The following is a 17,736-nucleotide window of genomic DNA, read 5'->3' on the forward strand; positions in this document are numbered from 1 at the left end:
GTGGCTTGTCCCCCAGCTTCATGTGTTGGAAACTGGGTCTTCCACGTGACAGTGGGACATGGTATGGAACCTTTAGGAGATGGGGCCTAGCAGGAGGTCCTTATGCGAACTGAGAGCAAATATACCATCAGAAGGGATTTGGGGATCCCATTCTGTCTCTGGCTTCCTGTTTTGAGATGTGATGCTTCCTCTGGAACACGCACCACCATCTATCATGGGGTCTTTGTCAGAATTAACACTATGCTGTTTGGACCCTTAGTCCCCAAACTGTGAGCTAAATAAACCTCTTTTTCTTAAAAAAATATCCTGTCTCAGGTATTTCATTATAGTAATGAAAACAGACTAAATAAGTTATAGGGGAAATTGTGGGCTTTGAAGTCCGACATATTTGAGTTCTTGTCATGGGTTTTCAACTTACTATTTCTGTGACTTAGAATTATCTAGCTTTTCTGTCTGTCAGTTTTTCCATCAGTCAATTAGCAAAATAATAACACATGGAAAGAAGAGAAATCACAATGAAGTTTTAAAGATTATGAAGTGAATGATAATGAAAACACAACATAGTGATATGTTTAGGGTGCTGCTAAAGCAGAACTTGGAGAGAAAAACATAGCTTTAAATGTATATGATAGACAAGAAGCAAAACTAAAAATCAACTTATTTGTTTATTTTTATGCAATGCTAAGGATCAAACCCAGTGCCTCACACATGCTAGGTAAGAGCTCTGCTACTGAGCTACAGCCCCAACCCCTACTGAGTTTCTTAAGGAACAAAAATAGGAAATAAAATAAAACTCAAAGAAATTAGGAGGGAAAATAGAATAGATACAAACATTTTCAATGAAAACATATACTTACATGCAATAGAAAACTATCAATAATGCTAAATGTGGTCATTTGTTAATAATAAAGAAATTGATAAACCCCTTGCAAGACCAATCAAGAAAAAGACACAGAATACAAATTACCAAGATCAGAAGTGAAAAAGAGATATCAGTACAGAGTTTAAACCAGCAAAATTATAAATAATACTATCCAGCACTTAAGAAGTTTGTGAGAATTAACTCAAGTAATGTATGTAAAGCACTTGGCATAGTAACATGGCTCATAGAAGCAATTCATTTAGCCACCAAGTCTGCTTTTATTGAGTGCATGCTCCATGCTGGGCACTAGGAATATGAAAGTGAGCTGGTGTGAGTGAACACAGTGTGTATGGGGCGTGACAGACATGATCCTTGTCCTATAGAGCAGAGTCCATAGTGAAGATAGAAATTTCAAAAACTCATGTTTAAATGTAAAGTTACAATGATGACAAGTATCATCATTGGGGCCTGGAGCCAAAAGTGCACATGAAAAGTGTAACTGGCCCAGGAAGGAAAGTCGAGAGGCCATCCCTAATAAACAATAGCTGAGATGCCATCTGCAGGGTGAGCAGACATTGACTAGAAGTTCACCAGTCAGCTCTTGGCAGAGGAAAGAGCAAGGTAAAGGTACTGCTTTGGAAGGAAGGATGGTCTGACACAAGGTCATTGTATCCGAAGCTGGAAAGTAAGGGTGAGTAGGGTTGGGGTAGAGGGTATAGATCAAACAAGGGAGATAAGGACTTTGCAGGGTCTTGTAGGATATACCTATATGTTTAGTCTTTATCCTAAAGACAGTGTGAATCCATTTAAAGATTTAAAGCAGAGGTGGGGTAACATGGCCAGATTATAAGAGACTGTTTTCCACGTGGTGTGAAGCATGGACTGGCTAAGGGTCAGGGTGGACATGAGGATGCCAGTCAGATGATCATTGTTATTGCACAAGGGAGAAACAATAGCTATAATTACTGTTCATAACATAAGGTCAATTGAAAGTAACTCAAATGTTCAACAACAATGGACTGGTGGGATAAGTTATAGTCAATATATAATGGGTTAGTATATGGCTAAAAAGGGATGAAGAATATAAATATATATTGCTATAGAGTTATTTCCAGGATATATTGTTAAGTGAAAAAAAAAGAAAAGAAAATAGAAGAAACTGTGTGTGTGTGTGTGTGTGTGTGTGTTGCTATTTATCTGAGAAAAGAAAGCAGGTAGTATGCATTTTTAGCAGGGGGTTGAAACCAGGGCCTAGCACATGCTAGGCAGCACCCTACCATTGAGCTACACACCAAGAACTATATATATGTATTTTTACAGTGAACAGATAAACCAAGGTTAAATGTGTTACTTAAAAGGAGCATGATGGAGTAGACAGGGATAGAGGCTTAAGCTTTCTCAATACAAAGGTTTTGTAGATTTGACCTTGAAACCATGTAAATATTTTACATAATTATAAAGCAAAATTAAATTTTAAAAAATCAATTCAAAATTAGTGAAAATCAAATGAAACAAACACAGCTAACTATGTATTGAGTTAATAACATTAAAAAGGAGTCAACTAGACCATAAAACTTTATGCTGTTTGTTTATATCTATTGATGATGGAAATTGTCAAAAAAAATCCAAACTACTTGCAATAATCTTATTGATATTAGTAGGGTTTTGTTGTTATCCTGTGACTACTTTGTATATATTCTGGGATTTAAAAAAAAAGGAGTGATCATTTTAGTGTCTGGCAACTGGAATTTTGGTTTTCTAGTGTGATAATTCTAAGAATAAAAATAATTGCAAAAAGCTTTGAACCATTTTTGGTAATCATGTTGTTGGCAAAAGTATTCCATTTTATCTAAAATTACAGAGAATATGATTTTTATATATTGTGAGACAAAGAAAATGAAAAATCATCTGTTCTTCTAATCATCCTGGATGTCTCTGAGAACTGGAATTCAAGGCATAGGACAAAGGGAAATACAGATGTAGAATAAAAGTTTAAACAAAATCCCCATGGCCTTCATACTCAACTGGGAGTGCCAGTATGAACTCATAATGTATTTCATCTTGAAAAAAAAGTATTTCCTATTTCTGTCCACTGAAAATATCTAGGAACAATTACCAAGATAGTAGCAAAAACCCTTATGTTCAGATTATGGTCTCTAAATACCATTTCCTACTTTAGGAACTTGGGTTCCTTAGAGAAATGGATAGTTCTCAAGTTCTGAGGCCAGATAAGTACACGGTGAGCAGGGAACACATTTTCCAAAGGTGAAAAAGTTAAAGCATCAACATAATAAAAGCTGCAAGTTATAGTCTTAATGATGCAAAAACATTAGTTTTTTTGGATTACACTGTGGAATGGATTTGTTATTTTGAAAGTTAGTAAATAAAGAGAAATTGTCATGTTTTTATCCTTTTATTCCTGTACAAACTGTACCTCTGGCTAATCAACAGATGGAATAAGGCTTCTCCTAACAAGTCTTCCAGTTGTCAAATGAATGAAAAATAATAAAATTAGAATATTACCCCATTTTCAAATCCTTAGTATATAATGACGCTAGGTAATGATCATGAATACTATTAAAATTACAGAATAAGAGTCAACCAATATCACCTAGGAAACATACTGGTAAAAAATATCAAATCTGATAAAAATTCTGCATCTGATCAAGCTTTTGGATTTAACTATCAGTATACAGAAAACTCAGGAGATAGAGAACATGTTAAGTAACCCAACAGGGGATACAACCAGCAAAATTAGGACTTTGTGAAACTCTACATAACACATATTCTAACAAGAAATTACAAGGAAAAAAATCAGGAACACACATTAAAGGAGATTTAAGACTGAGCAATCAATTAAAATAAATAGACTTTATTCTGATTTTGATTTAAACAAGAAATTAAAAAATCACTTGATTGGAGTTGGACATAGTGGCACACAAATATAATTGATTTTGGAGACTGAGGCAGGAGGATTGCAAATTCAAGGCCAGCCTCAGCAACTTAGCCAAGACCCTGTCTCAAGATTAAAAATAAAAAGGGCTAGGGATGAGGCTCAGTGGTTAAATGACCCTAGGTTTAATTCTTGCTACACCTCAAAAATCACTAGATGAGAGATGATTTTGCATTTATAGTATTCTCTCTACTTGTATTTATGTTTGAAAATTTTCTATACTGAAATGAATAATAATAAAACAAACTATCCTCTAATGAGTACTTATAATATACAGACACTTTTAGGCACTTTAAACTTTTAAACTATCCCCCATTTAGAACACTGGCAACTCATCTGCATCATTCAAATGAGAAAACCAAAGCACAGAATGGTTAAGCATCCTGCCCAGAGTTACACAGGTAATAAATTATGGCAGTTGAAACCAGGCAGTTTCAACTCCAGAACCCATTTCCTACTTTATACACCAGTACCTCTCATGATGATGGTAGCTTGGACTAGGGTGACTACAGTGGTAAGAAACAGATGAATTGAAGAGATACTTAGAAGGTAAAATTGACCAAATTCCATGCTGGATTGCACATGAAGCTAAGGGTCAAGGAAGGGTTCAAGACATCTGTGAGTTTCCTGACTTGCTACATAGGACAGATGGTGGTAGTATTAATCGAAATGGGAAACGTGTGACAGAATCAGGTTTGGAGAGCAGAGGTGATTTGGATTTGGAGTGTTTCAAATTTGAGGAACCTTTGGGACATTCAGGTGATGTCAACTGGGTAGCTGGGCATACAGGCCTTCTTATATTATTTTCTGCCTTCCTCCTCCTCAGAACTGTAGCCTTTTTCTTGGAATGGGGTTACATTTCTAGGCTTGAAGTGTGATTTAATGTTCTATTCTTTTTTCAGAGGTGTTGGTGGAGGTATCACCCGCACATTTTGGAAAGCTGCTTTTACTTCATTGTCTCAAATCAGAAAAAAAAGTCATTTAATCAACCATGCCTTGATTATTTATTATGCTTCAACCATTGCATTGGGGCTTATATAAATTTGCATCATTTACTCCTCTCTTACAGAGTTATTTAGATTTATAAAGAGCTTATTCTTCTTACCATATACATGAGGGGTCTGAATATCAAAAAAAAAATGTCACTTGCTCAAAGTTACAGAGCTATAAAGCAGCAGTATGCATTCTTTTTAAAAAATTTTTTTAGTTGTAGATGGGCACAATACCTTTATTTTATTTATTTGTGTGATCAAACCCAGTGCCCCATGCATTTGAGACAAGCGCTCTACCACTGAGCCACAACCCCAGCCCAACAGTATGCATTCTTAGTCTGTGTTCTGCCATTATGTCTGTCCAGATGATGATGGGAGTAGTTCATGGTCATGGCCTTTCACTGCATATTATAGTGAGAAAGTCCTTTTGTTGTATTTTTCATCCTACCTTCTGCTTTAACATAGGGGAACAACCCAGATACTACTGTGTTTTTCACACCTCTCTAATGCTTGCTAACATGTTTTTATAGAAGATAGGATATGCCTCAATCTTGAGCAAATAATATGTATAGCAGGAACTTAATCAATTTATTTTCATTATGTATATTTTATGAATATCTTCTACATATAAGGATATTAGTATTTCCATGTATATAGCAAAAGAGAATTTATTTCAAAATAAATTTAAGAATAAATTGAATAGTAAAAGAAAACTATCACATACATGGAGGCAATGGTGACTCAGAGAAGGGAGGGGATCACTAGGTGATGCTGGACTCCAATGGCTAAGCCCTGCCAGACTATTCTTCACATTACCTCCAGCCCCCTTATGGGATTCCATAGTGATTGAACATCTTGACCATAATCTATTGACACTTCACTTAGAAACTCCTAGGCTCTGTTTACTAGTGTCTGGAGCTCTCCAGTGAATTTGTTGCAGACATCAAATGCTATTGACCAGATGGTACCTTTATTTCCCATTGATCAGACTGGCATATAGGAGGGGACCCACAGTCTTTTGCTGCTCACTGCCTCTCCTATTCAAGATTGCAGGAAAAGGGGGCAAAGGGTACATAAGTAAGCTACGGCTGTTAATATCTAAGATATTGGGTTATTTTGGAATTCAGAATATCCACTTTTTAAAAATTATTATTAGTTTTTTACTAACATGCATTCTTGTATTACAGCTCATTGACTACTCTCATTTCTGTCCACCTCTCTTCCCTAACTCTAATTCTCCAGTTTTTATGGTGGCATCATGTTTGCACAGTTTGTCCCCTCTTCATCCTCCCTTCCTCCCTGAGACAAAAGCTATACTCATTATACTTGTGGAAAATGGTTGTAGATGGGTTGTCTTTTAAAAATTTTAATGAGTTTTTCTAAACATAGACAAAGGCGATAAAAATTCCTGATGCTACATGTATTTTAAGACATCACTGTCACATGAAATAATTTTGCCTGTGTGTTCCCCAGGGAATTGAAGAGTACATTATAGTTGCTGTAATCCTGCTGGTTAGAGACAGTATCTTTATTCTTTGTTATGCCTGAAAATATCTGTTCAGAATATTATTAAGAAATCTGTATCTGAGATAATATATCTGTATTCATCTCATTTCCCATAAGCACCACAAAGGCAGTGCTTTTCCACCATTAGCTCTTAAAAGAAAAGTTCAAGACTAAACAAAAGTAGGCTTAGTTTTTGCAATTTTCATGCATTCTTTTAAGCGAAGGTGGTAAATATTGCTATTGATAAATATCAGTAAACATGTCTTCCTAAACCCACAAGGTTAAAGAAAAGACAGATTCCAGTCTTCCTGGGGAGAGTATCCTGGGCACCTGTCCACTGTAGCTATCACAGATCTCAGACCCTGGCTTCATCATGGACTGGACATAGACGAAGGCCTGACTTTGTGCACCTAGGACGTGGGAAATATCTCCACTCTGAAAATAGAAACTCATCCCATTCTCCTGCATAGGCGGGATGAGGGTTTGGAGAAGGCAGTAGGTGCGTGGGAGGGGGTGTGTGTGTGTGTGTGTAGACTGCGTGCCTTCCCACTTCACGGTTGCAGCAGGAGCCCTTTGGGTCCCCCAGCCCCTTGGTTCGCGGCCCTGCCCAGACCATTGTCCGCACACCTCGTCCCTTCAGCTTCCGGGCCGCAGGCAAGATGATTTGCTGCAGATGACATCAGCCCTGGGCCAACGGCTGGAAGAGCCGAGGCAGCCACCGCGTGAGGATGTGCCCGGTGGTCCCTTCCTCCTCCTCTTCCTCCTCCTCCCGGGCTCCCTGCCTAGTCTCCATATAAAAGCGGCGCCTCCCCGCCCTCTCTCACTCCCCGCTCCTCTCCCCGCGCACTCTCCACCGCCTCCGAGAAGGCGGAGGGGGAGGCGGCGCTGCGCCGGGAGGAGGGGGGACGCAGGGGGCGGAGCGGAGACAGCACCTTCGGAGATAATCCTTTCTCCTGCCGCAGAGCTGAGGAGCGGCAGGAGAGGAACACTTCGCCGAGGCATATCGGGCCGGCAGGATGGCGACCGTGGTGGTGGAAGCCACCGAGCCGGAGCCATCCGGCAGCATCGCCAACCCGGCGGCGTCCACTTCTCCCAGCCTGTCGCACCGCTTCCTCGACAGCAAGTTCTACTTGCTGGTGGTGGTCGGTGAGACCGTGACCGAAGAGCACCTGCGGCGTGCTATTGGCAACATCGAGCTCGGTAAGCGGCCCCTCGCCCCCAGGGACGCGCACCGGGAGACGCGCAAACACGACCCCACCCAGGGCGCGACGGCCACCCAGCTCCCCTGGAGCGGCGCGCCCCGCACCCACGTCCTTCCGGATCTCCTCCCGCACTCGACCTGGACTCTTTTCTGGTCATTTCGGGGAATAACCCGAATATTAAATTTGAGACCTAGAGGGAGAGTCTCTGATAACCTTGAGGGATCAGTCACCAGGACGGTCCGCAGCCACAGTCGAGTTGGCCACCGCCTCTCCCGCTAAGTGAAATGCAGGTGTCAGAGGAGCAAAGGCCATAATAAAGCCGCAATCGCAGGAGGCAAAGGGGGGGATGGTGGTAGTAGACCTGATGCAACCACTCCCTTCAGCACCCTTCTTCGCCTTAGCAAAAGCTGGGATCCCTCTCACCCGCAGACCTGAGGGTTGAAACACCATGTGCCAGGGCCCGTGGGAACCATCCTCACCACGGCCACCGAAGCCCCCGAGAACTGCCTTTTCTGGCGTAAAACTTCCCGATCCTTTCTTTCCTCAGAATGACTAGGCTAGTCCTAGGGCCACGCCCGCTCCCCCCACCCCTCGGGACTTAGGGATGGAGAACCGCCTGCGCTCGTTTCCCAGACGAAGCCCGCCTCGCCGCTGCCCCTGAGGTCTGAGCTGCAGCTTTGAGAAGGGACAATGGGACCCCAAGTTGTGGGGTGGGGCTTCTTTAAAAAGTATCAGCCTTGGGAGTGGTATATTGAATGGGGAAGGGGGCGTCAGCGGGTAGGGCCAGCCCCTCGCCCGATGTGTGCACCAGGAGCGCGCTCGGCAGAGCAGGGTAGCGGTTCGCCCGGAACCTTGGGCGGGGCTGGGAGGGTCCCGGCGGGCGCAGCCTCGGACGTGCGGACCGACCCGCCCTTCAGCCCCACCCGGACTGCCGCAGTGCCCACACCCCGCCAGCCGCACCTGCCCCCCGCACTGCGGCGCCCCCACTAGGCACGGCTGGCAGGGCGTGCGCTTTGCGGGAGCCTCAGGCTGGCGGGGGCTACTCGCCCCCACCTCTCCCTCTTGCCTGGCTTTGTTGCGCTCGACTCCAGGGTGGCAGTTATGATCTCTGCCTTTTCGTCTACCCCCGGCGTCCTGGCCATCCCCGCGCCCCTGACAGAGGTCGCCGGGTCTCTCTGCAGCCCCAGCCTGGCTCTATTCTCTCGGGGTGGTGCTGAAGCCTTTCTGCCCGGAGACACCGGCTGGTGGGCGTGGTGCAGTCCGCACTGCGGTCTCTACGGCAGCCCGAGGCGGACAAAGGGCGTTCACGCAGCCCTCCTTCCCGGTTCCCCCTCACCCCAATAAAAGGCGGAAGAAAAGCCTTGTTTTAGATGAAAAAATAAATAAATAAATAAACGCTTGTCATCTGCTTCTTCTGCACTTGGAAATGGCCACTTGTCCCCAGAACAAAAGGCTGCAGGGTGGAGACTGGAGTTGCAGACCTTGTTCTTTTGTTTAACTTTAAAGCACTGATTTTTCTTTTCAGCTTAAAAAAGGAAAAAAAAAATGAGAACAGAAAGCAGTCATGATAATTCATTCGGAAAAAAAAAAATAAAAATAAGAGACTTTAAAAATGAAATGTTTTATTTGAGCACCTCAATAACCCTACGTTCTCAAACTATAGGCCTTTGATCTGATTTATTCTAATTTTGTTTATTTGCACATTTTTCTCCTGGAAAATTTTTGCACATTCTTATTTTGGGCGTGGCTATTGTGGGAATCAATGACTTTGATTTTTTTAAAAAATCATTTGTCAGTAGCATTGCCTGGGAATAATGACATATAGGGAGGTGATTTCTAGCTACAAAATTTTCCTAATCACCCAATGTGGTTCAGGGAGGGATCCTCATCCTTATTTTCCAGATGAGGGCCCAGAGGCAGGAAGGGGACCTGCTCAAGGTCACACCGCTTATCAGTGACTGGAGTGCCAGTACTGCAGCGTCACTCCTTTTCTGACCCTGTCATGATGTTGGCGCAGGGCAGGCTAATATCTGAGGGAGATTTCAATACAGCAGTTTTCAGAGCTTGCCTTTGTACAGTCATCCACTTGTGGGCAGCGCCCCATGCAGGGAGATGGTTCAGCACTCACCTTCCCACCATAATTATCTTCTCGCTTTGTTACTCAGCTGATCATCCTTTCAGTGTCCCATTCCTCAGGGGGTTTATTCAAGTTGCTTCCGCTGAAGGACAAAACAGATGCAGCCAACTATTGCTCCCTCTATACTCTTTTTCACACTACTAGCACTTAGTAATAAAAATTCATCTTTCTGATTTTTTTTTTAAATTTAATCCTGTTGAAGTATTAGAGATGAAAGGGCACAAATCATAGATGAACAGCTCAATGGATTTTTCACAAAATGAACACACCTGTGTTATCCAGATAATAACAGATATTACTGCAATTCCAGAACCCCACCCCCATCTCCTTTGCCATCACCTTGCCTTCCTGATTTTTAATTCCTTAATTTGGTCACATTTTTGTGCAGAATTCCGAAATGGCTGTATTGATCCCATTAAGAATCAGCCAAGTGAGTGAGCAGAGCCATTTCCTGTGGGCAGTAACAGATGCTGTTGTTTCTCTGGAGATTGCTCTCCTGGGTCCTGGGGTCTCCAATGCAAATCAGGCTGCAGGGCTTCCAATGCTAAGTGAGAATACCACTCCCCAGCTTTTCATTCAGAAAGTCTGACATGTCTTAGCAACAGGGTGAGCAGGATTTCTTTCCCTGTGTATGACATGTTGCAGCTTCAGTGGGCAGGTCCCAGCTGGGCCTCCTCCAGAGGTCACTCTGATGCCACCGCTGTTGTTGCTGAACCCTGCAGGCCATGTGTGTGAAGCAAGATGGAGCTGCTCCAGGGAGCTCCGCTTTTAACTGGGCCCTGCTGCGTGGAGTCTGGGAAACCATTTTCTCATTGGTTACTCTTTCTTATTATTTCCCTTCCTGTCTTCATTGAGGTTCTGTGGGATTGGAGACCCTGGTGACTTGCCATCTGGTTACTGAGGACCCTCTGGGAAGCCTAGAAGATAATCTATAAATCTGTAGAGGGATGATAGTAGCATGGTAAACCAACATGCCTGAGACATCCTAATGTGGATGCTTAATAAATGCTTCTTGAAGCCAAGAGAAATGGTCACTCTTGTTTTCTCAACTGTATTTACAAAGCACAATGACAGGTTTGGTTATTTCTGAGTTTGAAACAATTGTTTCCATGTCCTCTAGCTTTACTGATTCAGTTATGCAGGACTGAATCATTGTGGCTATCACCAACTATTATTCCTTGGCAATACCCACCCACCCCCGCCCCTGCAATTCACCCTCAACATGTGTTTATCCAGTCATCCTTGGATTTTAACAGAACACCTGCTCCTCAAGTTTGTTTTGTTCTGGTTTTTTTTTTTTTTGGGGGGGGGGGTATGTGTGTGTGCATGTTTTTTTAAAAATCTAGATTACATATATGGGTGTCTTGCAAATTGAATTTATTGGTGTGTGTAACTGCCCTGGATTTTGAGATTTAGATTTAGCTGATTATATTGTAACATTCTGATGTCACTTTATTGAATGGGTTTAGTCTAAAATGATAAGAGAATTAAGAACCCAGGAAAGATTTGGGTTTAATTTCATTATCAGGTCTGGAGATGAAGCTCAGTAGTAGAGCACTTGCCCAGCATGTGTGAGGCCCTGGGTACAATCCTCAGTACCAATAAATAAATACAAATTCCATTTTCTTCTAATATAATAAGTGGTAGTTAAATGAAATGTTATAAGGTATTAAATTTATTGTACTCATCTTTACTTTTCTAAGTCAAAATGTGATAGATTTCTGCTTGCATCGAGTAGTTGGTATTATCTACTAAGGGCTCTGTGATCCATACTGAAACACAAGCCAGTCCCAAAACTTAAGGTCATTAAATAGATGATTCATTGTTAACCTTCTCTAAGGGCTCACTTAAAAATATATATAAATATAATATATATTTATAAATATATATTAAAATATATAATATATTATATATATTTTAAGTAATATATTATATATATTTTTGTAGATAGACACAATACCTTTATTTTATTTATTTACTTTTATGTTGTGCTGAGGATTGAACCCGGTGCTCATACATGGGAGGCAAGTGCTCCACCACTGAGCTACAGCCTCCTAAGGGCTCACTTTAAAATAACTTCTAACTTTTAGGTCAAATAAATAAATGATCATAAATCAATTATTATTTGCTTCTATCATAAGATGTTTTATAAGATCTGAATTATTTATTATCAATACTTGAAATTATGAACTATGTATGTAACATAGGTAATGAACATCAAGTTGCTAGCTTATAAAAAATAGGGAAAAAATCAAATTGAAAGTTAGGTCAAGGGAAAAAAATAGGAAAATCTTGTCTCTGAAAAGTAAAGCCTTTCTTAAATTAGCATTTACTTTTTAATTGTTTCCTTAGCTTATGCTTCTATTATGGTTTCAGTTCACTTTTTGGCATGGTTTTACCAATAGAGTCTTATGATTATAGGTTAGTTATTTAGGTATTTACAAAAATACATTCAAAAGCCCATTTCTCAGAAACAATAATTAAAGCCCATAGAGGCAGATCAACTCATTAAAGGCCCAAATGACAACATGCAATGCAGGTCATTTTATTCTGCTTTCTTCAATCTGCAGTTGTTTTTAAGAATCTAGGTTTTTGGGTTTTTTTGTGTGTGTCTTTTTAGCTTTTAAAAGGGAGGTGCTTTTAAAAAATTGTTGGTTTCATTAAACAATCCTGCAAAATGCATGCATCAGGGTAAGCTTGGAGAAATCCAGATTGTAGACTTCAAGGATACCGGACTCTTCCTTTTTCACCCTGACTTACTCTGTGGTGACCCCCCCCCCCTTACACACACCTTTTCTTTCCCCCACTTTTCCATCTGTAAGTGTCACATGCACATTCCCCTCCTCTTTGTGTACTTCTACCATGTGGGGTCACAGAACTGAGAAGAAAAAAACCCTTTGTTACTCTCTTGTCACCAAGGATAGACCAATGATAGTGCTCACTTCCCAGGGCTGGGCCAAACCCATTTAGCAGCCAGGAGTGTTCTTAGGGGTAACAGATGCCCTTTTGGGCCCAGATGTTTAAAAACTGCTGGAGTTAGCAGTTGTTCCCCACCTGGGTAAGCCAAGAAGGGTGCAGCAGTTAGAGACTGCTGGAGAAGGAAAGCCTCAGGGAAGAGCTGCACTTGGGGACTTTTGGGAGGATAATCAGAAAGAGGGCCAGGAATTTCTCCTGATTTCTCTTCTCCCATTGCTGACCAAGATAACCTGCTTCTAAAAGCCTGCTCAGAATCTCTTAACCAATACCCAGGATCCCATCCAGCCACAGATTCTGAGAAGGGAGAAAGTGGGAAAGACCAACAAGAATAGTTTCTGTGCTATGAACTCTAGAGGTCCCACTGTTGGCTCCATATTAGGCACAAAGGGGAGATACCGAAACCTACTCAATGCAAATGAGCCTTCAGTGAATAATACTCTCCCTTCACTGATATTATCCAGCAGATGGTACAAAGCAATTCTGAATATTTTCTTTCTACAATTGGTATAGAAAGTGGCCTGATCCCCAAATTTTCCTTTCCAACAAAAAATAACTAGTAAATCCCTTTGATCTTTATTTGAAAAGTGATAGTAGTGATTGTGCATTGTTAAGAAATAATTTGGCTGGAAATTGCTCTGATAGAAAGAGAACCCTAAATTTTTAGTTTAATTGGAAGTGCAAACATGTATGTAGCTCAATGGTAGAGTGCACTTCCAAAGCAAAGGAAAAAATGACAAACAATAATGTAAGAGCACGCATACGCATAACCCCAGATGGAGTCATTCAAATAATGTAGCAATTTAGACATTATTTAGAACAAAGACAGAAAAATTGTATGAATTTAATTTAAATACATATGTCTCATTATTAACTTATTGACCCAGCTTGACAAGCTAGAAGACAAAGTGGAGCTCTGACCTGCAGCTTGGAGAATTCAGTCAACAATACCAATTAAGTCAGACGCAGACAGAAACGCAATGATTTTTCACACTAGGCTGGTATATAGTGTATATGTTGAAGTAAAATATTCTAATGAATTCAGACCTCTCAACCTGTCAAGCTCTTCGGGAAACAAAAAAAGAAACCATTTATCATTTCTGTACTAAAAAGAGCTGCAAAATCTCAACATGCCTTTCTTGTTAAAATTTAAATACTCCATTAGCACAAATGCAAACTGAGGCCATTAATGTTTCCAGGGAGACCCATAAAATCCCCCCTTATAATTTATCCACTCTTTAGGGCTGTTAACTCTTCCATTTCTGAATTCTTCTCATTGATCATGTGGGGAATTTCTGCCTTTATTTAGTGGACATAAGTCTATTTGAAAATATTCCTCATGGTTGAAAAGGTATTTGATGTGTAATCTGAAGGTATTTAATATGTGTTTCCAGAAAAAAAATGCACATATAGACACACATGTATACATATATGTGTGTGTGTATATATATATATGTATATATAAGCACAGATGTGTACATATATGTATGTATGTGAATATATATATCTATATCAAGGTAAGAACAAATTCTTTGTAAAATAAGAAAACTGAATAAATCATAAGTGGAGGTAAATACAGATAGGCATTCAGGATTTGGAGATGTGTTTAGCACACTGCCATTTAAACCCTCTGGTCTCTGTGCACAACAAACGATCAACAAGAATGATTGAATAACTGGCTATTTAGAGATATTTTACCTGCAGTGTTGTACCCAGAGGTTCAAGCTCCTACCTTTAGGACATGGGCAGTAAGTGTTTGTTGTTGCAGAAATTTGTTCTTGGTAATTGAGGATGCTGTAAACAAGGATGCAATCATGAATGCTATGTACTGGCTCCACCATGAGCCATCTGCTCGGAAAAATATAAATGTACGCACATGCACGCGCGTGCACACACACAATCTCACTCCAGAATCCTGGGTTTCCTCAGTTTTCCCTGAATTGCTCTCCAGTTCTCTCTCATCCAGTGCTCTCTGGATTTCCCTCTGAGCCATCCCCTTTGGGATGAGGAGCTGGAGGGAGGAGAAAGGAAAAGTCTGAGGAGGTGGGGCATGGGCACAGGAAACCACCATCATTCCCAGACTTGATCTTGTGTTCTCACTGCTGATGTTCCTTTCAGTCCAGTGAAAGGAGGTCTCAACTGAAAGGAAGTTCATGGCCCCCAACATCAGCAACGGCTTAATAAAGTACAAAATGTTGCCATATTTCTTTGATTCTGGATAAGAAACTTTAATACAGCTAACAATTGTGAATGAATGCGCTGCTTGCCAAGTTGGGCAGGTAATGCCTGAGAGAACACATGGGCCAAGTCTTGAGATCCACCCTGCTTATCAAAGCCAAGTCTTGAGACCTGCTTATCAAAGATCATGTACATTTTGGATGGATATCTAGGGGTTGAGAAACATAGGTTAAAAAAATGAGATGGGTACAGGAAAGAAATCAGCCGGGCAGGGTGGTGCATGCCTGTAATCCCAGCGGCTAGGGAAGCTGAGAAAGGAGAATCTTGAGTTCCAAGCCAGCCTCAGCAACTTAGTGAGACCCTGTCTCTAAATAAAATATAAAAAATACTGGAGATGTGGCTTAGCGGTTAAACGCCTCCGGGTTCAATCCCTGGTTTAAAAAAAAAAAAAAAAGAAGAAATCATATACTACACACACTAACAAGAACATCATTTGAAAGACAGAGGCCTAGGCTCCCTGATTGCAGCTCCCTTATGGCTTCTCCACCTGCTTTTTATATTGTCTTGCCACTGCAAGTGAACCATGAGAAAGCTAGAGATAGTCCAGTGACCTCTCAGCCACAAACAAACTCGCCGTCTTCCTGCCCTTTCTCTTCCCTCCCTGGAGGAGAGCCTGTCATTTCCCTAATAGTTGTTTTCTTTGACTCTTCCAGCAAAGCTGCATTTATGTTTTATGAGGGGCAGAAGTTCAGTCCCCGATGATGGTTATCCTTCCCTTGTGGCCTGGTGGAGAGACCTCCCTGGCCTTCCCACTTTGTGGCCATCCACTGCTAGTCACCAACCTCTTCAGAAAAGGACTCTATAGTCTCCTCTAAAGCCTGAGAAATGTAGCAGTGATGTTTTCCAAACCACTCTGAAATGACTAACTGGAAGTCTGTCAACTCTTCCTTTTCCTCCTTAGGAATCCGATCATGGGACACAAACCTGATTGAATGCAACTTGGATCAAGAACTCAAACTTTTTGTATCTCGACACTCTGCAAGATTCTCTCCTGAAGTCCCAGGTGAGGCTTCTGTATTAGTCAGGCTAGAATTTGAAAGGACAAGGGAATAGGCCACTGGCTGGAAGCTTTGTGTGGGACTCTGGATTGATATCTAGGGGAAAGATATTCTTGAACTGCTACATGATTCTTTGTACTGGTTATTATCAACTACTTAGCCAGCAGCCACAGTTTAAGAAAGCCTACTCCAAATTATAGCTGTGTGGATTATTCATTTTGTGAATTCTTAGATATTTAAGTTCTAGGCTAATATTTTTTAACTCTCCATACTCTAAACTCAAGTGATTGCAAACTATTTAAATGTTAATTTTACCCAAATGAAATTATGAATTCAAATAGGATGCTCCCAGAATCCCACAACTTCCTCCTCTTGAAAGAAAAAGGAGACATCTACTACATTTCATTTTATCTTTTCTTTATTATCCCCATTGCATTATCATCTACCTTTCTTACTGTGGGTAAGAGAGTTTGATATTCCAAACTGCTGTTAAAATAGCCTTTCTTTTAGAGATGAAAAAGAACACTGCAGAATAATTAAAGGTAAGGACACAAACATTTGTCATCCTTGAAGATTCCTGCCTCCCTGGAGATGTGCCCTGTTGCATGTCTCTGGTGCTGGTGATAGATTCATGCTGAATTCACATCTCTTCTTCCTCTTGTGAGTTGTGACCCTTATTTTTCCCAGTTTGTCACATTTGGGGATTATGAAACAATTTCTGGTCCATAAGAGCTTCAAACCCAGGTTGTGTTTTCCAAAAACTTTGCTATTGAAACTATATTGTGCTTGATTTCTTGACTTCATTTGAATTTTATGTAAAATAAGAGAGAAAACACTTTTCTGTCTACATGCTTTGGCTCTATGATTACTTATTTTATTGGCATTGCTATAACATCAGAAATGAGGTTTAGTCTTTGGGGGATGATTAGATCATCCTCTATTATAATATGTACATTGAGATTTGAAATGACTTTTATGGAATGTCAGTGCCTTCATGAATCATACTTGGCTATAGTATTATGCCCATGGGATTGTCCTGTGTTTTTTTTTAAGTTTGATATTAGGATGAAATCCCATACATTTTAGTTATCCAAATGAATTGTAGCATTCAAGCATGGATGGGTGAATCGATTAAGAGAAAATTAGGGGGAATTTTTTTTTTCATTGAAAGTTAAACTTGCTTCAAAGCCCTATGAAAAATCAGTTCTTAAGTAATGTTGCATTGGGTTGAGGAAAGGAATGATCCAGAGACTTATCAGGCAGGATATGATTTACTGAAGGACAAGTACAGTATTAGATTGTCTCTCTTGTTATTTTCATGTCTTGCAAAATCTCCATAACTTTTCAAACCATCCCACAAAAACTAAGAGAAGTACCCTTTACTAACAAGTATGTTTATTTCAACATATAAAAGCCAAGTTTTTATCCTTTTCCTATAAGTTGTTCTGGTTTTCTTGCTATGACTGTGGGACTTGTTTTCTTTTTTGTAAACATCATGTTTGTAAACATCTTGTTGCGTTCATTCACATTTGGGTTGACCTTATAAGAAAGACAACTGTGTATTGAAAAATGAAAATTTGTAAGAATTTCTGAAAAATTAACCATTTTTAGACCAAAGACCTAGCTAATATTTCTCTTGTGGGCTAAAAAAATCAAGTCCCTCCAAATTATCACTTCAACCTAATGTACCCTTTTCTTTTCTCCTCTCCTTCTATCACCTGTATAAGAGCTGGTCACCTACCTAGTTCTATCAAGTGCTATGCTTGATGCTCTGTTTAAAAACTGGCCTTTACATGCACAGCATCCTTACCATTCTTACCAACTGCAGAAAGGACTGGTGTAATGATTTTCCATCTCAAGCATATGTAGGCCCCA

The 17,736-nt window shown here is 40.7% G+C and overlaps 1 protein-coding gene across 1 annotated transcript in view; it reads left to right on the forward strand.

The window, feature by feature from the left end:
- Positions 1 to 6,917: 6,917 nt before the first annotated feature.
- MAP1B (microtubule associated protein 1B) overlaps positions 6,918 to 17,736 on the forward strand; it is a 102,002-nt gene continuing 91,183 nt past the window's right edge. Inside the window, exons 1-2 of the mRNA XM_081310147.1 lie at positions 6,918 to 7,513; positions 15,765 to 15,866. Of these exons, the coding sequence (XP_081166273.1) occupies positions 7,330 to 7,513; positions 15,765 to 15,866 (286 nt within the window). The 5' untranslated portion in view covers positions 6,918 to 7,329. The remainder of the gene's footprint in view (positions 7,514 to 15,764; positions 15,867 to 17,736) is intronic.

Source organism: Spermophilus citellus, assembly GCF_964194105.1.
Source record: "Spermophilus citellus genome assembly, chromosome: 1".
Taxonomy (NCBI): Eukaryota; Metazoa; Chordata; class Mammalia; order Rodentia; family Sciuridae; genus Spermophilus; species Spermophilus citellus.